This window comes from Daktulosphaira vitifoliae, unplaced genomic scaffold, assembly GCF_025091365.1.
Source record: "Daktulosphaira vitifoliae isolate Bord-2020 unplaced genomic scaffold, ASM2509136v1 Scaffold_3, whole genome shotgun sequence".
Classification (NCBI taxonomy): Eukaryota; Metazoa; Arthropoda; class Insecta; order Hemiptera; family Phylloxeridae; genus Daktulosphaira; species Daktulosphaira vitifoliae.
In genome coordinates, this window is record NW_026099574.1 from 43,899,373 (window position 1) to 43,920,304 (window position 20,932).

Genomic DNA, 20,932 nt, shown 5'->3' on the forward strand with positions numbered 1-20,932 from the left:
ATTTAACTTTATAATGCTATAACTTATTGAAAAGTTTATGGATCCACACAATTTTTTTATGAGAAATAATATTTTTTAATAAACCCTTTTTCATTCGACATACTTTATCTTAATCGAGATATTAATAAGGAACCAGCAGATCAAGTAGCTTTTGGAATAAAACACCAATTTTTTTAAAATTAAACACTATCTAAAGATTTGCATCGAAGCGTTTATTTTTGATAGTGATTTTAATCACTATCAGATATCATTATACTTGATCCAACTATGCTACGTCACCACTGTGCCGCGACCCCCCTGTGCTGGGTTTTTTTTTTAATTATTATAAAAAAATTCAATATAATATTTGCATACTATTGAAGGAAAAAGAGATAGAGAAAGACCAAAAAAGCGATAGAAGGATGTAATTGAATGCGATATGAGGACGGTAATGTAAGCGTAAATGATATGGATAATCGTGTCAAGTGGAAGTTTAGGATAATAATGGACGACCCCAAAAAGTTGGGATTAAGACGAGGAAAAAAAAGAAGAATATGAGCATATTATTTGCTTTTGAGTTATAAGAAATTTAATTTTATATACAGCAAAATAATTATTCTAAGATAATAGATATTTTTTGAAAATTCTGTTACGTGGAACTAATAATGTGAAAATTATTAACGTCCTTCGTATAACCCAACAACCAGCACATAGCCAAATTTAACTTTGAAAAGATCTATTAAAAAATTTCTATCTTTCTATAAAATATTTTCAAGTTTAACCAAATATATAATGTTTAATTAAACTTTAAACATTTATTTTTCAAAAGGAACCGATGTTTTTTAAATTTGAGTATGACATTTTTAATGATTAAATTTTTTATTTTTAAAAATTGTATAGATTGCCAATTGTTGTAGCCACTGGAAAATTAAATAAAGATGCTTTACCAAGAGTGAAATTGGACAAAAATATAGGTATTATCATAGAAAATTGGAAAACTGAAACAGAAAAAATAGTTGCTACTATATTTTGTAAAGCGTTGAAAATGTTTAGCATTGACGTACACGATAATTTTTTTGAAAATGGAGGGTAAGTACGAATCATTTAATAACAGGTTATCCCTTTTACTACCAAAATGACCATTGTTTCTTGACAGCAAGTTCAAATTCCGCCAAAATAAAGTTAAATATTTTACCTGTTATTTTATGAGAAATCTTGAATCAAAAACTAAAAAAATAAATAATACCACGCATACAATGTACATAGGTTGCATAAATTCTTAGTGTATACAAAATGATTCTTTTGATACTTGATTTCTCTTAAAATAGTAACTATATTAAGAAAATTATTTTTAGTATTATTTGATTCATACATACATATTAAACTAGCTTATAAAATACGATCTAATTAGTTAAATGACTGGCCAATTAAAATTACACCAGAAAAATTAATTAAAATTTAATTAAAAAAATTAATTCATAAAGTCTCACAAAAACCACTAAAAAATCGCGGATAAGTATTTCGGGTACAATATTATTATTATCAATTAAACACATACTCACTCATGTGTATGTATTTAGAATTTATAATGGTAATTAATTAATTTTTAATAATATTAGACACAGTGATCAATTTTTGATTATATAAGATACGATGAAGAATATAGGGTCATTTATTTATATCATAGATACAATTTCACATAATTCTACAATTATCTACAGTAAAACTTATTAAAATCTTTCTTCTCTCCTTAATTAATAAAAATACAGTATGTGAAATAACTCAAAAAAATAAGGACTAAAGTAAAAAAATCACAATTAAGTTAACATAATTAATATTTTATTAAGAAATTATTTTTCAGAAATACTCATTATTCTTACTACATTTTTTTTGTTACTATTTTAGGCATTCATTATTGGCTGCAAGTGTTGTTGGTGAAATTAACGATACATTTAAAACTAATTTACGTGTTCATGATTTATTTCTTAATCCAAACGTTGTAGAAATGTCTGTATTATTAGATAAAAATGTTTCATCGTCAGAAAACATCAATTTGGAAGAAGAATTTAACAATCTTGTTGACAATACTACAATGTAAAACACAATTTTATACACTTATCCAGATTTTCTGTAAATAAATTAAAACTATGGACTTAATAATAGGAAAAAATGAAGGAAGCGTTAGTCATTAATATTTACTCAGTTAGATAAATAGAATGTTAAAAAGTCAATATATTGGTCAAATGATTTAGAACCTTTTTTTTCATTTAATCTGTATAATGTATAGATGTACATTTCGCAGATGCTGTACGTTTTTTAGAAAATTAGAAAATCACTTTAATAAAATTTCTTTGAAATTTTTTTTTTCATTTCAACAAGTTGTATATAGTAAAATTTTACCAAATAATTATACAGATAATTTTACCCATACATTTTTATAATATATACAATTTAGATACACTTGTCAAAATTAACTAAATATTAAACTGAAATTTTTATTTTCCTAACTTTTCAGTAGTTACGCTATTATATTTACTTATACGAATTGAACTGGTTTATTTTGGAAATGCCATTAATTTTATGCTATTTTTATGTTTGATCATTAGACCTAACAAAATGATACGTGCATTTTGGAGCACAGTAAATATTAACAAAAATAAGTTTACTGCTGGAAATATTTTGCTTACAGGAGCTACTGGTTTTGTGGGTGCATTTATACTTCAAAGATTATTATTAACTAAAGTAAAAAATATTTGTCAATACATTTTTTATGTATTGTTTAATATTAAAATAAATGAATAGGTCAATGTGTTTTGTTTGGTACGAAGTTCGGTGGAATATGAACCTTTGGAAAAACTTGAACGAACTATGAGAAAGTATAACTTAGACTATGGATTTCCAAATGGACCATTTTATTCTAGAGTAACAACTTTAAAAGGTAAATTTTTGTGTAATAAATATATTCAAATTATTTTTTTTTTACTAATTTCTTAGATATAAATAATTTATTACTAAAACTAACTTAAAAATGGTTTTTAGTTAATAAAATAAGTATCTCTTAACAATTTTTTTGACGGATATAAAATTATAATCGCACCATCATCACATAATTCAGTCCAGAGGTTAAATGCCAAGTGGCTACACTAAGATAAACACGATGGCGTGATGAATTTAAACACAATGTTTTTTATAAAAACCAATTGTTTATACTGATTATTCAAATAATATATCTTCATTATATCATCTGATTTATGAAAAGCTTATCAATTTTTACACAATAATTATAGAATTGATTTTAATTAATAAGCTTTTAAAATAATTACAAATAATTCATAATCCTATATATTTTCATAAATTATTGTTTTAAATAAAGATTGTCATTAACTCGTAATATGTTAATTTGTACGAATATTTAATATAAAATTTTAAATAAATCTGAAAACTAATTACTTTTTATTCATCCACAATTCTTAACGATTTAAATTTATCAAAATATTTTGATATAAAATGGTATACTTATTTATATACTATTTTAATCTAATTAAAATAAATGTATAATTTTCAGTTTATATACATTTTGTTTGTAGTGATAAAAAGGAAATATTAAAAAAAATGTATATAAAAAATATTTAAATGTTTGTAAAATATATAAAATTTAATATAAAAATATTTAAATTAAATATAAAACAAAATAATTTATACATTTTATTTAAAAATGCAAGTCGCCAATTTCTAATCCTGGGGAAACAACGAGATATGTCCATTAGTATTATAACAGATGCAGGTTATTACAGGTTCGATACGAAGCTGTTTTTTTAATTAATTACACAAAAAAGTAACTTTAGTCAAATAATGGATATGTCTCGTTTTTAACTTAAGGTCTTCAATTTAGAAATATACCTAATAAAAACAAAAGATTCACGTAATTAATGTAACTGATATATAAATCGTATATTAATTGTTTATCTGTTTCTTGAATAATTCAATAATAATAATTATTATGATATAAAATGATTCATGATATAGAATGATTTATGATAATATTGACAAAACGCAGTATATTAAGCATAAATCATAATCCTTTAATCTTTACTGAATATTTAACAGAGTCCATAGTATGGCTAAATTAGTTTATGCCAAAGTTTTAATAAGGATGAAAGATCACATTTTAATTGTTTTTTTTTTAACTTATAATCTCGTGATTTAAATAGTCTTAAGATCAATTCTTGGTATTGAAGTTCAAAACATAGTATAAGGACCTAAATTAAGGTTTCCTATTAACTGTACTATACTTCTAGGTTATTATTTAAAATTTATTTAATTGATAAGTGGTGAAACCTCTTAAATCGGAATTATTTTAGGTTTTTCTAATGATGATATTTTATTTTATTCATTTTTATTTACGGTCGATATTAATAAAAAAAACCAGTGCGTGTTACGAGTACATGCAGATGAAGTGAAATTTCTTTCGTTATTAAGATATCACATGAAAAATGCATCTATCTATTTTTTATGCACAATCAAAATTATTTTAAATTAAATTATTTAATGCATTTTAAATAAAATTACTTTAATTTTCGAAAATAAAGTGCTAAATTATAATATAAAATAAACTGTACAGCCTACCGTGTTCGACTGTGATGTTCAACAATCTTTTTTTTTCGGACCCTCTGTAAACAAGTTTCACTTCAAAAAAATATACAAAAACGTATAAAATTCAATATGCTTTAGCTAAAATATTTTTACAATAAAATGTTGGGTATACACAATATTGGGAAAAACTATGTATATTATTATGTAAAAAATTTTTAAAAATTGTTATAAAGTAATTTTGTTAAATAATATAATTTAAAAAAATAAATTTATAAGTATTACGTTTATAATATGTTGGAGACTATGGGTAAATTATTTTTTTAATCTTAAACATAATTTTTAGGAGACATTTCTTTGGTTAAATTTGGACTAGCGGATGAAATTTATGACACGTTATGTTTAGACATCGATTATGTTATACATGCAGCAGCTCAAGTTAATTTATCGTATCCATTTAAGGCATTATATAAAAATAATGTCATTGGGACTAAAAATATTATTCAGTTTTGTTTAGAAGGAAAAATAAAACCATTACATCATATCAGGTGAAAAATGCTATTTTAAACGACTTGAACAAAATCATCACCAGAAAGAAGTGTTGTTTTAGATTTTATTAGGATAGAGCAAAATTTTTGACCAGCACATTATTTTACAAAACAGCTTGATTAGCCCGCAGTTTATTTCTAAAAAGTTATCATAAGGGAACTTTTTCTAAAATCATTTTAACGATTGTAAATAAATCATTTTCAATCATTTTTCAATGAATAAAAATTAATTTTCACTACATTTTTTAAATTATTATAAATTGGTATTTAACTAGGAATGGGTTTGCTCAAAATATAGCCCGGTCAGTAAGAGATTTCATTAAAAATAAGACTGGAGAAATGCCCAGATAACACTTCTTAAAGGACGACCCTGTTATCAGATTAATCAATAACCTAAATCTATTAATAATGATTAAGATAAAAAATATACTTAAAAATATACCTATATAGCTTCTAATATGTCAATTAATAATTTGAACTTCGATAAATATAATAATAACGCGAAGATGAAAGAAATGAAGAGTGAAATATCAAACGTTATATTATTTCTCATAAATTTTGTAGAGGTGTGTGAAGTATGCCCTAATGCTTCGAAGGGGCATGCAAATTAAGTGAGTGACAAAAAAGAGATTCTTTATTATTAAAAAAAAACTTTTATGAGCTCTATAAAATTGTTTTGTGCAATTTCTAGCGCCGACTCTGAAATAAATTCTGTATATATTTAAATTATTTAGGTTTTTAGTGAACAATAATACATTTTAATACAAAAACATTTTTTTTTATATCGTTATTTTAAATTAATAATACTAAATTATTGTTTATGCATAAAACGTTTGACACTCACACTTTTTATATTATTACATTCTAATATCTCACAAAATTGATTTATCAACATTGAATGAATTTTTTAAGGTAATTTACTAGCATTTTTAAAATTTATTTAAAAACAGCAACACTATTTTCTTTACTTAAGTAGAGCAACAGATCTATAATCCAAAGAGGATTGAAAGAAGAAACGAGTAGAACTTAATGATCTTTATGATATAAATAATTAATCAAAATAATAATAAAAGTACTGAACACTTCAGAGAAGAATAATTTTTTTTTTAAATTAAATTTATTTAATTATTAATATAAGTTAAGAAGGTATTTACAGAATTATAAAAGTTATCTGAAAATGTTAGGAATTATTTTTTCTATACCAATATTTTCCTCTAACGCTACTGTTTAAAATTAAATATTTAACAAATAAGTAAAATACATTTTTAAATGAATAAATAAATCTGAAATAATTTGTATGCAGCTCGTCTTCAGTGTTCCCTCGAAACTTAAAAAATGTCAAAGAAAATGATGATTCAATGAAATGGGCTACATTATTAAACGATGGTTATGGTCAAACAAAATGGTTATCAGAGCAGTTAATTTTGCATGCCGTTAAAAAAGGATTTCCAGCATCTATATTTAGATGTGGTAATATAAGTGGCAGCAGATATGTACCTAATTGGAACTCATCAGATCTTACTCTACTTCTTATTCAAGGTGTACTGTATACAAATACATACCCAGATATTAATTGGCAAGTAAGTCCTAAGGTTTTATAAAATTAGGGTATATCATTTTTTATTTATTAAATTGTTTAACATGCTACTAATATAAACGAAAATAGATAGAATTGACTCCTGTGGATTTTATAGCAAACACCATCGTAAAATTATCCCAAAATATAGATAAATCATCAGGAAAGGTGTATCATATGGTCAATGATTATTTAGATTCAAGGTATTCGAATTTTTATTAAATATTAATTAATGTAATTTATATTTTAAATATATTAGTTCATTATGTAGTAATATTACTTATATAAAATACATTTCAGTTATTTGTGGCAAGCAATGTCAGAATTCGGTTACAAATTAGAAAAAAAATCTTATGAAGAATGGACAAATAAAATTATAAAAAATTCAATTCCAGAGTTAATTTCTCTTGCTTATTTACTTAATTCTTCATTAAAATTAGATAAATACTTAAAAAATCATCCAAAAGTAGAAAGAACTAATTTGGAAAATTATTTATCCTTCGTCAATGAAGAATATCCAGTGATAAATAAATCTGAATGTTCAAGAATACTAAATACTTTGTCAACATTAAATTTAATACCAAAACCAAGTATTATAGGTGTGTTATTTTTTTTCAATTTATTTTATCTCTTGAGTAATTATTGATGAAACTCATTTAATTTAGATCAAAAGAAGAATATTCATTTTTTTAAAAGTTAATATATTTAAAGTTACTTTTTAACTTCATTGAAAGTTTAATCTATGAAAAATATATAATGAAGAAAAGTAAAAATAGTGTATTATAAAATAATTTTTTTTTAGAAAAAAATATTTTTGTTGGAGACCAATCATTACCATTAAAGTCAAAAGTTATATTAATAACTGGAGCATCTTCGGGTATAGGTTATGCTATAACCAAAAAACTCGCCTTTGCTGGTGCTATAGTGGTTCCTACTGGACGGAGAATAAGTCGTTTAATTAAATTACGGAACGAAATTCTATCATTTGGTTTTTCATCTGTTATTCCTTATAAAATGGATGTAACGGACAAAACTAATGTACTACGAAATTAATAGTAGAGTTAACACAAATTAAACAATATTTCTTTATTCAGGTTAAAACTGTTGTACAAAGTATTGAAAAGACAGTTGGTTTAATTGATATACTAATCATAAATGCGGGTGTCATGTTTTACACGTCTTTTGATAAGTGCAATATGCAAGAATGGGATGAAATGGTTCAAGTGAATTGTAATGGAATGCTTAATTGCCTTGGCGCTGTACTTCCACAGATGACGACTAAAAATAAAGGGCACATTGTAAATATTACATCAGATGCTGGTCGAAGGGTAATTATAATTTTTTAAAGACAGCCTGTAATTTGTCATTATTTTATTATTATTGACTATTAAAAATAACAACAAAGTATATACAAATTTTATTTTAAAATACATATTACATAGTCTTTTCCAGGACTTGGTGTTTACTCCGGTACAAAATTTTTTATGGAAGGTGTGTCAGGAGCATTAAGGACAGAGATGACAGATTATAACATAAAAGTAACTTGTATTCAACCTGGCGATGTAAAAACGGAGTTATTAAATAAAACAAGTGATATTGAGGTAATGTTTATAGTGTAAAAAAAATCAGTGCGAATTTAGTGTTAAATAGACGGTACATAGACAAAGGGTAAAGAGGTTAACCTCCCTCTAAAAAATAATAATATTAGAAATTTTTTTTTATTTATACGTTTTATGCATGGCTTCTTAAAAAAATAAATATTTAAATCAATCTATTTAATTTTTAAGTTTTGCAAATTATTATGAACAGTGTAGAATTTAATAAGATTTAAAGGGAACAATGACACAGAGAAAAAAAATTAAAGGGTATATCATTAGCATAAAAGGCATTTATTTTAGTAAAAACGTATATAAATAATTAAAATTTAATAAATTGATATTTGTTACAAGGGCATATTTAGAACTCATTTTAGTAGGGTGACTTAACCCCTCAAGAAAAAGATCGTTAGAGTCATATTTCGTAAATATCAACATTAAAAATATTGTTTTTAGGGGATATTTTAAACAGGGTTTTGTTTACACATTTTTTAACAACTTTGCTTCAGATAAATTGTTATAATTTAAGAACTAATAATTTCTTTTGACTTTATTACAGACTAAAAGCCAGTACGATTGTAGTTCAAAATATAAAATATTAGAAGCTTCTAATATTGCAGATGCTGTTTTATTTGCACTTACTCAGCCATCTTTTTGTGCTATAAATGAAATTTTAATCGAACCAACAATGCTTCCAATTTAAATAAATTGGTTTCGTTTAAATTATAATTTTTACAAAATTAAATTTATGCATCTTTTTAATGTCAAAGGCGTAAGTGTTTTTGGAGAAGCTAAATCAAATTTTTCTTTGTTTAAATTGTATTTTAATATAAAAAAAAAATTAGTTTTTCTGAATTTTAAGTTTAATCGCTCAACCTCATACACTGCGTCTATGCTAATAGTTAAATTGTAAACTAAAGATCTTATTGTTTTTTTATAACCATTCCTTGCTTATTATATTTTTTATTGACTATACTGTTTTATATTACATTTTTATATACTGTAATTCTTTTAACTTTGACCAAAGATGATCTCTGTTTACTATTATTTTTTTTTTATAAAAAAAAATTGACTTTTTCGTATTCACGTTATACCTTAATTCATTTTTTACCAAAAGAAATCCTTATTTTTTTCCAATGAATTTAGTTAACCACCATTGTAAGACTCACTATAAATGTGTCATCGTTTTCAACAAGTCTGAACTACGACATTGTGAGACATGTGATACAATACGATTTCGGCTTGACGACTTTAAGTGCTCTATGCAAAAATTATTTTGATAGTTATTTTAATAACTACAGAAAAAATGTACGACCTTTTTTGAAGTGACAAGTAAAAGAAAACTCATGAAGATATCATTATATTAATATCAAATAGATCACCTCAAACATAAATACAGTTTTATCATAATTATATTAATAATATTTACATTTTTTACATTTATACTATTATTTTTTTAATTACTTAAAATATTATTACGTGACATAGGGTTTAATGTAACTATAAATGTAACTCATACTTAAATCATATAAATTTAAGACATCCCTATTCTTCGCTATAATATAGCGAATATAATATATTATATTATATGATGGCACTTATATCAGGATAAAAAGTGTGGGAGAGGTAACAGAAGGTTATAAGGTAAGAGTAAGACTGCGCCAAGGTTCTGATTTAAGCCCTTATTTATTTACTATAGTAATGGATGGAATTACTAGAGAAATACAAGGAGAGGTGCCATGGTGCACGTTGTTCGAAGACGATATAGTTAGTGTAAATATGAGAAAATAGNTAGAGAAATACAAGAAGAGGTGCCATGGTGCACGTTGTTCGAAGACGATATAGTTAGTGTAAATATGAGAAAATAGGGAGGAAATTAATCAAGGACTAGAGGTGAGGAGATCAGCTCATGATGAAAAGGGTTTAAGAATAAGTAGGAGTAAGACAGAGTATGTAGAGAACGAGTTTGAAAAAGAAAACACGACATAAGTGAAATGAGGAAATCAGTGACAATAAGCGAGGACATGAGGGAGAGGTGGAAAGTATTTAGGATCAGTTGTGAAAAAGAACGGTGGTATTGACGAGAATGTCAAACACAGGATTAAGTGTGGGTGGATAAAGCAAAGAGAAGTGTTTGGTGTGTTATACAATAAGAGAATTCCAATGACACTAAAAAGTAAATTCTATAAGACTGTAGTAAGATCACTTATGATGTATGATTCATAATGCTGTGCGGTTAACAAGAGAATAGAGCAGAGAATGAATGTAGCAGAGATGAGAATACCTAAATGGATGAGTGGAGTGATTAGAGAAGATAGGATAAGGAACGAACATATAAAAGGGAGAATAGGTTTAGTGTCAACAAAAAAATGATGAATCTAATTTCTTTTTTATGGAACGTGTCTTCTGAATATTTATAAGAATATGCGAAAAACACAAATGTCAGAATGAATTTGGTACATTTAACCCATACACCGTTCAAATAATAACGTTGACGGATTATTTTAAACATGTACTAAGAAAGATATTAACGAGTATAATATTAATGTTTAATACTATAATGATTGGTTCAATATAAAATGAAATTTAAATAAACCTAAAGCAATAATAATAATAAAATACATAAAATAATTGGATGTAGAAATTACATCTTTTTATAATTTTAAAATATTTGAAAGAAAAAAAACATGAGTTTTTGAAAATTTAAACAAAATAATACTTTTATTTCTCTTTACTGAGTATAAGTTTAAATGATTCCGGTTCATTAAAATTTGAAATGTTTAATAATATATCGTGAACGATTTCCCAAATATTATGTTCAACAAATATTGTTCCATTATAGTATGCCTTGTACTGTAATACTTTTAACAATACATCACTTAATTCGAAATATTTCTTGTCTAAAAAAATACCACAATGTAAATAAAATATAGAATATTTACAATTATTTGTTTAATAATTACTTTCGTCAATAATATCCATCTCAAAATCATCCACAGACCCTTTAGGATTTTTTTTGTTATTCTCGTCCACTTTTACTTCCTAAAATATGAAAAATAGTTTAATGCTATATCCTTATTAAATGCCCTTATTTTTCAAATTCTAAATTTTAATGAGTGCCGGGAATATTTTTTTTTAATTGTATGTAAATAAATCACCTGCAAAATTTTAACTCTATTGGACTTCATTAATACGTTACGCTTTAATTTCAACGTTTGGCATAAAATCAAATTTATTATTTTTGTATTCGTTAAAATTTTTTACAGAATTATTTTAATTGTATTTTTAATATTCTAAAAATAGGTCTATTTGCATTTAAATGTTTGTGGAAGTTATTAAACATTTTTTAATATTGGATGAAAGTAAAACACGAATGTTGTTTTATTACTAGTCATTTCCATGTAACTTTCAATTAACTAGTAAACTTCCATCGATAGTAGTTTAATTGCGAGTCTTATTTTTGAAAGACGAATCTCCAATATTAATCTTAATGAAAGTGCTACTATTTTTATTGATAATTACATAATTAAAAAAAAAAAAGTTCTAGTAGTACACTACTAAGATTAATGAAATCAGCTATGATGGTTGGTTTAGAATGTTGGGCAGTTGAAAAAAGAATGAATGTAGTAGAGATGAGAATACTTAGATGGATGAGTGGAGTGACTAGAGAAGATAGGATAATGAACAAACATATAAGAGAGAGTATAGGTGTAGTGTCAATTATGATAAGTTGAAAGAAAATAAACTTAGATGATTTGGTCATGTTATGAGAAGAAAGGAATCGGAAGCTGTGAGAAAAGCTATGTAAATTAATGTTGAAGGAAGAAGAGGTAGAGGAAGACCAAAAAAGAGATGGAGAGATATTATTATATGTAATATGAAGACAGATGATGTGAGCATAGATGATGTGGGATATTGTGTTAAGTGGAAGTTTAGGATAAGATTGGTTAACCCCAAGTAGTTGCCATTAAGGCGAAGAAAAAAAAGAAGATTTTAATAAAAAAAAAATATAAATTTTAAATATTTTGATACAATTTAATATTAAAAAGCATAAACTTGTATAATATTTTTTCCATATCAGAATGATTAAGTTTAACACGGCTCAAAACAAAGCAATTTTCATGATACTTAGTGTAAAAACTTTACTTTTTGAAAAAAATTTACGTCGGCTGTCGACCTGACGCAACTTCATTAGTCTCCTCTTACGGCTGGCAGAGGGGCCGTGGAAGTATTACTATCTTCTATCCATAGAGACAATTATTTTATTAAAATAATAATTTAAAAATAAGTTCAACAATAATTGTATGTAAAAAAATGTATAGCACATGAAATAATCACATAAGGGTATTTACGCCGCGTTTTAATAACCTATACAAAAATAAATTATTTGTTACATATTTTATAAAATCACAATCAACAATTGTACACTTGTACAGAAATTAGGATGGAGATGGTAGGAAGTAAACTAATTCATATTACTATCTATACGGGTGACACAACGGTCGATTACCAGTATAATAACCTTTTCTTAACGTAGTAATATTAAATACAACATAAATATATATGTATTTAATTGGGTATTTTTAAATTAGTAATTTTTTTGAAGATTTTCCCCATTTATGGGGAACGAAGGAAATTTTTTCAATTTTTGAGGGTAATGTCTTCGACTAGATACGATTTGTGATCTTTTAACGTATCGTTGAAAAAAATCGGTTCGGTTAGAGCTGGGAAAAAGTGGTAACAGACACAAAAAAAATTAAAAAAATTAATACTTTCTTAGCTTCGCATCATAAATAATTATTTGAATGTAAATAATTATTAATATTTTAAAATAAATGTATAATTACTTTTTCAATTAAAGAATCAATTAATTCGTTGAAATCTTCTTTATTTAAACTACCATATGTTTTTTCTAAATCAGGATTATCGAATTTAGTTGAAAAATTTTTAACCTCTTCTATACTCAATTTTTCCACCTAGAAAATGCAATATAATTTGTTAACGATTAAGGTAAAAAGGATAATAATCTAATTAATATGTAATTTTACATTTCTGTCATCACCCCACTTGTCAACTTCAACCAATAAATTCAGAATCTGGCTGATTTGTGTGGCTGTAACATCTATAAAAAATTGATCATTACGTTTGTAATGCGGGCCCGCGTGGAGAAGATAGATTTTTAGTAAAAAAGTAGAATAAAATAGAGTTTATTTATTAATGATCAATTTAATCGTGATCGATTAGAATAGAATACAATAACAGTGAAAGTTATAATAAATAACACACGAAAATAGAATACAGCTTAGTGTACAGACTTAGAATTAAACGGCTTGGACTTAGAATACTATGTGTAGCGTCACTCTCACATACCGAACCACGACTGACTCTATAGGATCTACTATGGGAGTCCTTTGTCATGGTTGCCCTAAATCCCTTGATCAGCACATTCCAGTGTCCGACGACAGTCGAACGACCATATGTTCTATACTCTACGCTATTATAAAATAATATCCAAGGGTTCTTAAAATGTTATACAAAATTTTAATAGCTCATTTGTAATTTTAAACCATTTAATCTAAATTATTACTACATTAGAAAGCCATGAAAAATCCGTTTGGATAGTACAACATGTAATATATTAATGCAATGGCGTATTTAAGAGGTGTCTCAAGTGGTTATGATACCTCCTTTGTGATCATATTTTTAATTTTTGGTAGTTTTTTCTTTTTTTTTTTTGGTTTTATTTTTTCAAGTAACGAAACAATATAAGTAGTTCTAATCTATAAAAACGGCCACTCCACCGAGCAACCCAAGCAACTTATCCAGCTAGAAAGTTCGGTGTTCCCTTCCCATTGATAGTATTGTTATAATACATACACCACTCATTGTTCAGTGGTATATATGTTGTTGCCTGTTGGTCATCAAATTGGAAATGTTATTCATGTTAATACTTTGGACTATTCCGAGAAATGTGTCTGGAAATACATTGATATGAATCTGCTGTGGTAATTATGGGAAGTTCTTTGGTTGTGGCAAATTGTCTATTTTGAGTAAAATGGTGTGTGGTAAATAACACGGGTTGGGTGATAGGCGGATGGTAGTGGGGGGTCGTGGCACTTCTTGCATAGGTAGATGAGTTGGGTTTAATATAAAGGGGCATGAAAACTGTCAATCTCTCTCGCTGCCACTTCACCTTGTGGACTTTTGACGAGTGCGAGGGGTGGCTTGACAAAATACGATTTTACATGGAAGGTTGAAGTATATTCATTTTTTCAACATTAGTCCTGAAATCATTAAGGTAAATTCATATTCAAAGTAAATATAATGAGTACATAAATTAAGTAGGAAACCAGAAAAAGTAAAGNAGTAATTTTTTTGAAGATTTTCCCCATTTATGGGGAACGAAGGAAATTTTTTCAATTTTTGAGGGTAATGTCTTCGACTAGATACGATTTGTGATCTTTTAACGTATCGTTGAAAAAAATCGGTTCGGTTAGAGCTGGGAAAAAGTGGTAACAGACACAAAAAAAATTAAAAAAATTAATACTTTCTCAGCTTCGCATCATAAATAATTATTTGAATGTAAATAATTATTAATATTTTAAAATAAATGTNTAGCTTCGCATCGAAACTAAAAACAAAATAATAACTGTGATCGCTATGTCAACTATCGGACTATTTTCGACGGCGAAGACTCTATGTGATTCTCTACCCTCTTTGAATACGTTGTACCATCGGAGTATTGTCGACTTACTTAGGCATTTTTCTTTATAAGTTTCTTTCGTTATCTGAACGGTTTCGGGAGCAGATTTGTGTCAATCGATATGAAAATCGAATTGTACAGCCCATTTAATATATTAAATCACGATATTGCAAAACGAAAATTAGCTAATATTAATATGAATGTTTTAAATAATTAAAAATTAATCAAAAAGATAGTCTTATGGTTGAATCCTAATACAGTTTTAAATATAGAATAGGTATACATAATTACTTTTTGATTCACAGTGTTGCCAATACACAAAAAATTACTCTCCGTTTATAATGACTGTCTTTTATATAAAACGTGATATCTTTAATATATAAAATCATTAAAATTATTTGAAAAAAAGTTAATTAATTATTTGTTCAAAATTACTATGAGCTCTATTAATTTTATGTAGATAGAGAAAAAATCTTGGGTTATGAATGTAAATAATTATTAATATTTTAAAATAAATGTATAATTACTTTTTCAATTAAAGAATCAATTAATTCGTTGAAATCTTCTTTATTTAAACTACCATATGTTTTTTCTAAATCAGGATTATCGAATTTAGTTGAAAAATTTTTAACCTCTTCTATACTCAATTTTTCCACCTAGAAAATGCAATATAATTTGTTAACGATTAAGGTAAAAAGAATAATAATCTAATTAATATGTAATTTTACATTTCTGTCATCACCCCACTTGTCAACTTCAACCAATAAATTCAGAATCTGGCTGATTTGTGTGGCTGTAACATCTATAAAAAATTGATCATTACGTTTGTAATGCGGGCCCGCGTGGAGAAGATAGATTTTTAGTAAAAAAGTAGAATAAAATAGAGTTTATTTATTAATGATCAATTTAATCGTGATCGATTAGAATAGAATACAATAACAGTGAAAGTTATAATAAATAACACACGAAAATAGAATACAGCTTAGTGTACAGACTTAGAATTAAACGGCTTGGACTTAGAATACTATGTGTAGCGTCNATGATAATTAATCACAATAATTTATATTTAAAATTATTATTACATTAATAAATTTTCAAACATCACTTTGTTTTTCTATACTTTACATCTTCTAATATACCCTCATACTCATATCCCGAGAGAAAATTATATTGTATCATTTTCATTATTAAATAAATATTATAGTAACTCAATTATTCTCATGCTCATATAATACCAACAAATATAGATAATTTTAATAAATTATCCTTTTAATTACTAAAATAAATATCTTCTTAATAATTTTCTCCTTTTATTTTGAGTTACTATANCCAGTATAATAACCTTTTCTTAACGTAGTAATATTAAATACAACATAAATATATATGTATTTAATTGGGTATTTTTAAATTAGTAATTTTTTTGAAGATTTTCCCCATTTATGGGGAACGAAGGAAATTTTTTCAATTTTTGAGGGTAATGTCTTCGACTAGATACGATTTGTGATCTTTTAACGTATCGTTGAAAAAAATCGGTTCGGTTAGAGCTGGGAAAAAGTGGTAACAGACACAAAAAAAATTAAAAAAATTAATACTTTCTCAGCTTCGCATCATAAATAATTATTTGAATGTAAATAATTATTAATATTTTAAAATAAATGTATAATTACTTTTTCAATTAAAGAATCAATTAATTCGTTGAAATCTTCTTTATTTAAACTACCATATGTTTTTTCTAAATCAGGATTATCGAATTTAGTTGAAAAATTTTTAACCTCTTCTATACTCAATTTTTCCACCTAGAAAATGCAATATAATTTGTTAACGATTAAGGTAAAAAGAATAATAATCTAATTAATATGTAATTTTACATTTCTGTCATCACCCCACTTGTCAACTTCAACCAATAAATTCAGAATCTGGCTGATTTGTGTGGCTGTAACATCTATAAAAAATTGATCATTACGTTTGTAATGCGGGCCCGCGTGGAGAAGATAGATTTTTAGTAAAAAAGTAGAATAAAATAGAGTTTATTTATTAATGATCAATTTAATCGTGATCGATTAGAATAGAATACAATAACAGTGAAAGTTATAATAAATAACACACGAAAATAGAATACAGCTTAGTGTACAGACTTAGAATTAAACGGCTTGGACTTAGAATACTATGTGTAGCGTCACTCTCACATACCGAACCACGACTGACTCTATAGGATCTACTATGGGAGTCCTTTGTCATGGTTGCCCTAAATCCCTTGATCAGCACATTCCAGTGTCCGACGACAGTCGAACGACCATATGTTCTATACTCTACGCTATTATAAAATAATATCCAAGGGTTCTTAAAATGTTATACAAAATTTTAATAGCTCATTTGTAATTTTAAACCATTTAATCTAAATTATTACTACATTAGAAAGCCATGAAAAATCCGTTTGGATAGTACAACATGTAATATATTAATGCAATGGCGTATTTAAGAGGTGTCTCAAGTGGTTATGATACCTCCTTTGTGATCATATTTTTAATTTTTGGTAGTTTTTTCTTTTTTTTTTTTGGTTTTATTTTTTCAAGTAACGAAACAATATAAGTAGTTCTAATCTATAAAAACGGCCACTCCACCGAGCAACCCAAGCAACTTATCCAGCTAGAAAGTTCGGTGTTCCCTTCCCATTGATAGTATTATGTTGTACCAGGTAAAGAATAAACCCATCTGTAAAGGTTCCCTCATTTTTAGCTAGTACAATTAGTGGTATGGTGGTTAAAAGTGAATATTTGGGGATGGAAGGCGGTGGATTTCACATAAGAAGGGGGCATATACTATGAAAATATGCGAAATTTATTAGAAATTACGAGTTAAATTGTAATTAATGTGAAAAGTGGTGAAGGTCAGTATGTAAAAATATGTGTTTTCTAAAATAGAATATAAAATTCAATTAATTTGTAAATTTACAGAATTAATATGAAAATATATGTTTATTATGAATTTACATATTTTTATCTATTATTATCCATTTATCTTGATTAAAACAAAAAGGTTAACTACTCATTTATGTTGTGACACCACCCTCTTTAATAAATTCTACGTACGCCAGTATCTTTACATATTTCAATTACGTTTGTCATCGTAAAATGTCAGCTCAAATATCTCTCAAAGTCCAACTCTCACTTAATGCATAATTTATATAATTTAGGATAATTCTTTTACAAATTCATTCGAACACCATAAAAAATCAAATTTTAATCAAAAAAGTATTCATTAATACATCAGTATTAATCAGCTTTATTTCTCAAACATTTAATTTTAATTATTTTAACATTGAATTACTATTCAACGTTCTTTTCAATAGTATTACTATACATAACGTTTGTCGCCATAAGACATAGACAACTATTTATTAATAGTAACACTAGTATACATTAATTTTTTTTATTTAAGCTGTTTAATCAAAATAATAACTTAATTGGATCATCGTGCAGCACCCAACTGAACAGTACAACATATAACGTATTTGAATTATGTTTGATGTCATTAACGTAGCTCAAGTACAGCTCAAAATTTAACTTTTACTTAACATATACAAATACATTAAATAAATATTATTACATCATTGCCACTACTTTGGACATCTCCAAAATAATTACAATTTTTAAAATCGGTAAATTTTGATATTTTTTCATTTTAGCTTCGATGCGAAGCTAAGAAGGTATTAATTTTACTATGATGTATGTATTTTTGTGTCTGTTACCCCTTTTTCTCCGCTCTCACCCAACCGATTTATTTCGATACGTCAAAGATCACAAATCGTATCTAGTCGAAGACATATTTCGACTAGATAGTAATATCTAGACTAGACTAGTAAAATTAATACCTTCTCAGCTTCGCATCGAAGCTATAATGAAAAAATATCAAAATTTACGGATCTTAATAATTGTAATTGTTTTGGAGATGTCCCCCATTTCGAGGGAATGAGGGAAAATTTTCATCAGGTAGAGCTAAGAAAAAGTTGTGACAGAGATAAAAATAAAAACGTAAAATTATCCATTCTTAGCTTCTCATCGAAGCAAAAACATTTAACTATAAATATATTTTTATAGTATTTAAAATTGAGTATTTTTTTAGTTTAAATAAATTTTAAAGTAATCAAATTTATTTAAAAATAGTAATTGACATATAAATAAAAAATTATGTTAAAAAAACTAAAGCTATAAATTATAAATTACTTTTAGTAGTTCTATACTTATTGCAGATCTCTTCGATGGACTTCGAATTGATACCATTACATTTTAAAGCATGATTTATTTTGTTAATATCCCTATCATATATCCATATCATTTGACGATAGAGATATATTTGACGTGCACTAAGTCCTTGGCTCTTAAAATATTTATATAGCATGTTTAATAAATAAATAAACCATTGAATAAATACTTACCACTGTGCCGGTAAAAAAACATACTGAACAAAAAATTAGTATAGTTTGTAAATACATGACAGTGATTTATTTACTTAAGAAGATAATAATTTAAAAAATAATTATTTAAATGTTTAAATTTTAGCTGAGCAATTTTCCATACGTTGTTTTCCCATTTATACTGAAATAGTGCAAATATTAATTATTTATTCTAAAATAATGTTTTTGTAAAAAAATAGATTTTAATGTATTTGACATTTTGCAGTTAGACTTCTTAACTCACAGACGTATACTTCAAATTGTTTATATAATGATATCATTTAGAGTTTAAATTTAACATCTAAGATGTAAAATATACATTAAAAACAAATACAATTTTATATTGTTAAATTTTAAAATTTTGTTATTTTATTGACGAATTAACAGATAACTATACTATAGTTTACTATACCAAATTTCATTAACATTATCATTAAAAAAAACAATCCTTAAAAATAAAATATATATATAATATCATTAGACTACTACTATCAAAATCGTAATACATAAAAACACAATGAATTTCTAGAAAAAAACAGCACGGGCAAAAAAGTTATAACACATTAGTGTAGTATCCTGACTCTCTCCAATTCTAATTCCTTAACATTTCATTATAAATTACGGCACTATATTGTCTTTTATTTTATATTTTATTATGACTACATGTTATCCTTTAGTCCTACAGATATATTTCATTTTAATAATAATTAATGGTGATGGGGACTTTTGATTATATAAATACTCGATTGTTAATGGTTTAACTCGCTCATATTTTGGACTTAAGATTAATCTTATATTAAACTTATAAGTCATACACTCATCACGCTGTAATAAATAGTTAGATATAATTTATAACCTTGTATCGTTTATACACATACAACAACACACACATATATATATATATATAAAGGGTTATTATTAAAATTATAAATTGTAATCAAATCAATTTTGTTTATTCAATTAACTAAGAATTACTATTACCGAACATAGCTAGACTTAATTATTTGTCCAAATAACGCTATTTTTTTTTTTTTAATACTAGTACCTATTGATTGGTAGCTTAAGGCTCTAGAGTTGCTAAATTAGATTTAATTTATGAATGGTTTATTATTAGCTTTAAAAATAAAATTATATTATTATATAATCGTAAATAAGATGAGAGAAAATAAACTTAGATAGTATGATCATGTTATGAGGAGAGAGGAATCGTAAGCTGTAAAAACAGTTATAGAAATGAATGTTGAAGGAAGAAGAGGTAGAGGAAGACCAAAAAAGAGATGGAGGGATGCTATTGAATGCGATATGAGGACAGCAGATGTGAGCGTAAATGATGTGGGAGATCGTGTTAAGTGGAAGTTTGGAATAAGGGTGGCCGACTCCAATTAGTTGGGTTTAAGACGAGGTAGAAGAAGAAGAAGACTTTTAATTATTAAATAATATATATAAACTAATCTGTCGATGTAGTAACAACTGATAACTTAAAACAAA

At 26.0% G+C, this 20,932-nt stretch overlaps 2 protein-coding genes across 14 annotated transcripts in view; one reads left to right on the plus strand and one right to left on the minus strand.

Moving 5' to 3' along the window:
• LOC126903364 (uncharacterized) overlaps positions 1 to 9,721 on the plus strand; it is a 16,682-nt gene extending 6,961 nt beyond the window's left edge. Inside the window, exons 10-21 of one of the 2 annotated variants that reach the window (XR_007703474.1) lie at positions 880 to 1,068; positions 1,885 to 2,073; positions 2,586 to 2,721; positions 2,782 to 2,917; positions 4,916 to 5,117; positions 6,421 to 6,697; positions 6,784 to 6,896; positions 6,994 to 7,292; positions 7,496 to 7,731; positions 7,788 to 8,021; positions 8,146 to 8,294; positions 8,848 to 8,984. Coding sequence is in view for 1 of the 2 variants with exons in the window: in XM_050681529.1 (XP_050537486.1) it covers positions 880 to 1,068; positions 1,885 to 2,073; positions 2,586 to 2,721; positions 2,782 to 2,917; positions 4,916 to 5,117; positions 6,421 to 6,697; positions 6,784 to 6,896; positions 6,994 to 7,292; positions 7,496 to 7,731; positions 7,788 to 8,021; positions 8,136 to 8,294; positions 8,848 to 8,991 (2,314 nt within the window). In the remaining variant the exon portion in view is untranslated. Of the gene's footprint in view, positions 1 to 879; positions 1,069 to 1,884; positions 2,074 to 2,585; positions 2,722 to 2,781; positions 2,918 to 4,915; positions 5,118 to 6,420; positions 6,698 to 6,783; positions 6,897 to 6,993; positions 7,293 to 7,495; positions 7,732 to 7,787; positions 8,022 to 8,135; positions 8,295 to 8,847 lie in introns of both variants that reach the window. The other variant, XM_050681529.1, reaches the window with a different exon arrangement.
• On the minus strand, positions 7,765 to 19,566 carry LOC126903366 (uncharacterized). Of its 12 annotated transcripts, none has more exons than XM_050681537.1 (7): positions 19,427 to 19,566; positions 19,232 to 19,368; positions 13,337 to 13,410; positions 13,136 to 13,264; positions 11,252 to 11,330; positions 11,008 to 11,188; positions 7,765 to 7,971 (listed from the first exon to the last, which is right to left on the minus strand). In XM_050681537.1, the coding sequence occupies exons 2-6, from the start codon at positions 19,269 to 19,271 to the stop codon at positions 11,010 to 11,012; spliced, it is 501 nt and encodes a 166-aa protein (XP_050537494.1). In that variant the 5' UTR covers positions 19,272 to 19,368; positions 19,427 to 19,566; the 3' UTR covers positions 7,765 to 7,971; positions 11,008 to 11,009. The 12 variants fall into 12 exon arrangements, with proteins under 12 accessions (XP_050537494.1, XP_050537495.1, XP_050537498.1 ...); XM_050681538.1 differs by lacking the exon at positions 13,337 to 13,410 and adding an exon at positions 15,720 to 15,793; XM_050681541.1 differs by lacking the exons at positions 13,136 to 13,264; positions 13,337 to 13,410 and adding exons at positions 15,519 to 15,647; positions 15,720 to 15,793.
• Between the last annotated feature and the right edge of the window lie 1,366 nt (positions 19,567 to 20,932).

Excerpts from the sequence above, each read along its gene's own strand:
- LOC126903366 (XM_050681536.1), bottom strand. The coding sequence starts at position 19,483 with ATGTATTTACAAACTATACTAATTTTTTGTTCAGTATGTTTTTTTACC. Across the intron at positions 19,369-19,426 it reads GTTTTTTTACCGGCACAGTG|AGCCAAGGACTTAGTGCACG; the intron begins GTAAGTATTTAT and ends AAATATTTTAAG. Across the intron at positions 13,411-19,214 it reads TAAGTATAGAACTACTAAAA|ATGTTACAGCCACACAAATC; the intron begins GTAATTTATAAT and ends AATTTTTTATAG.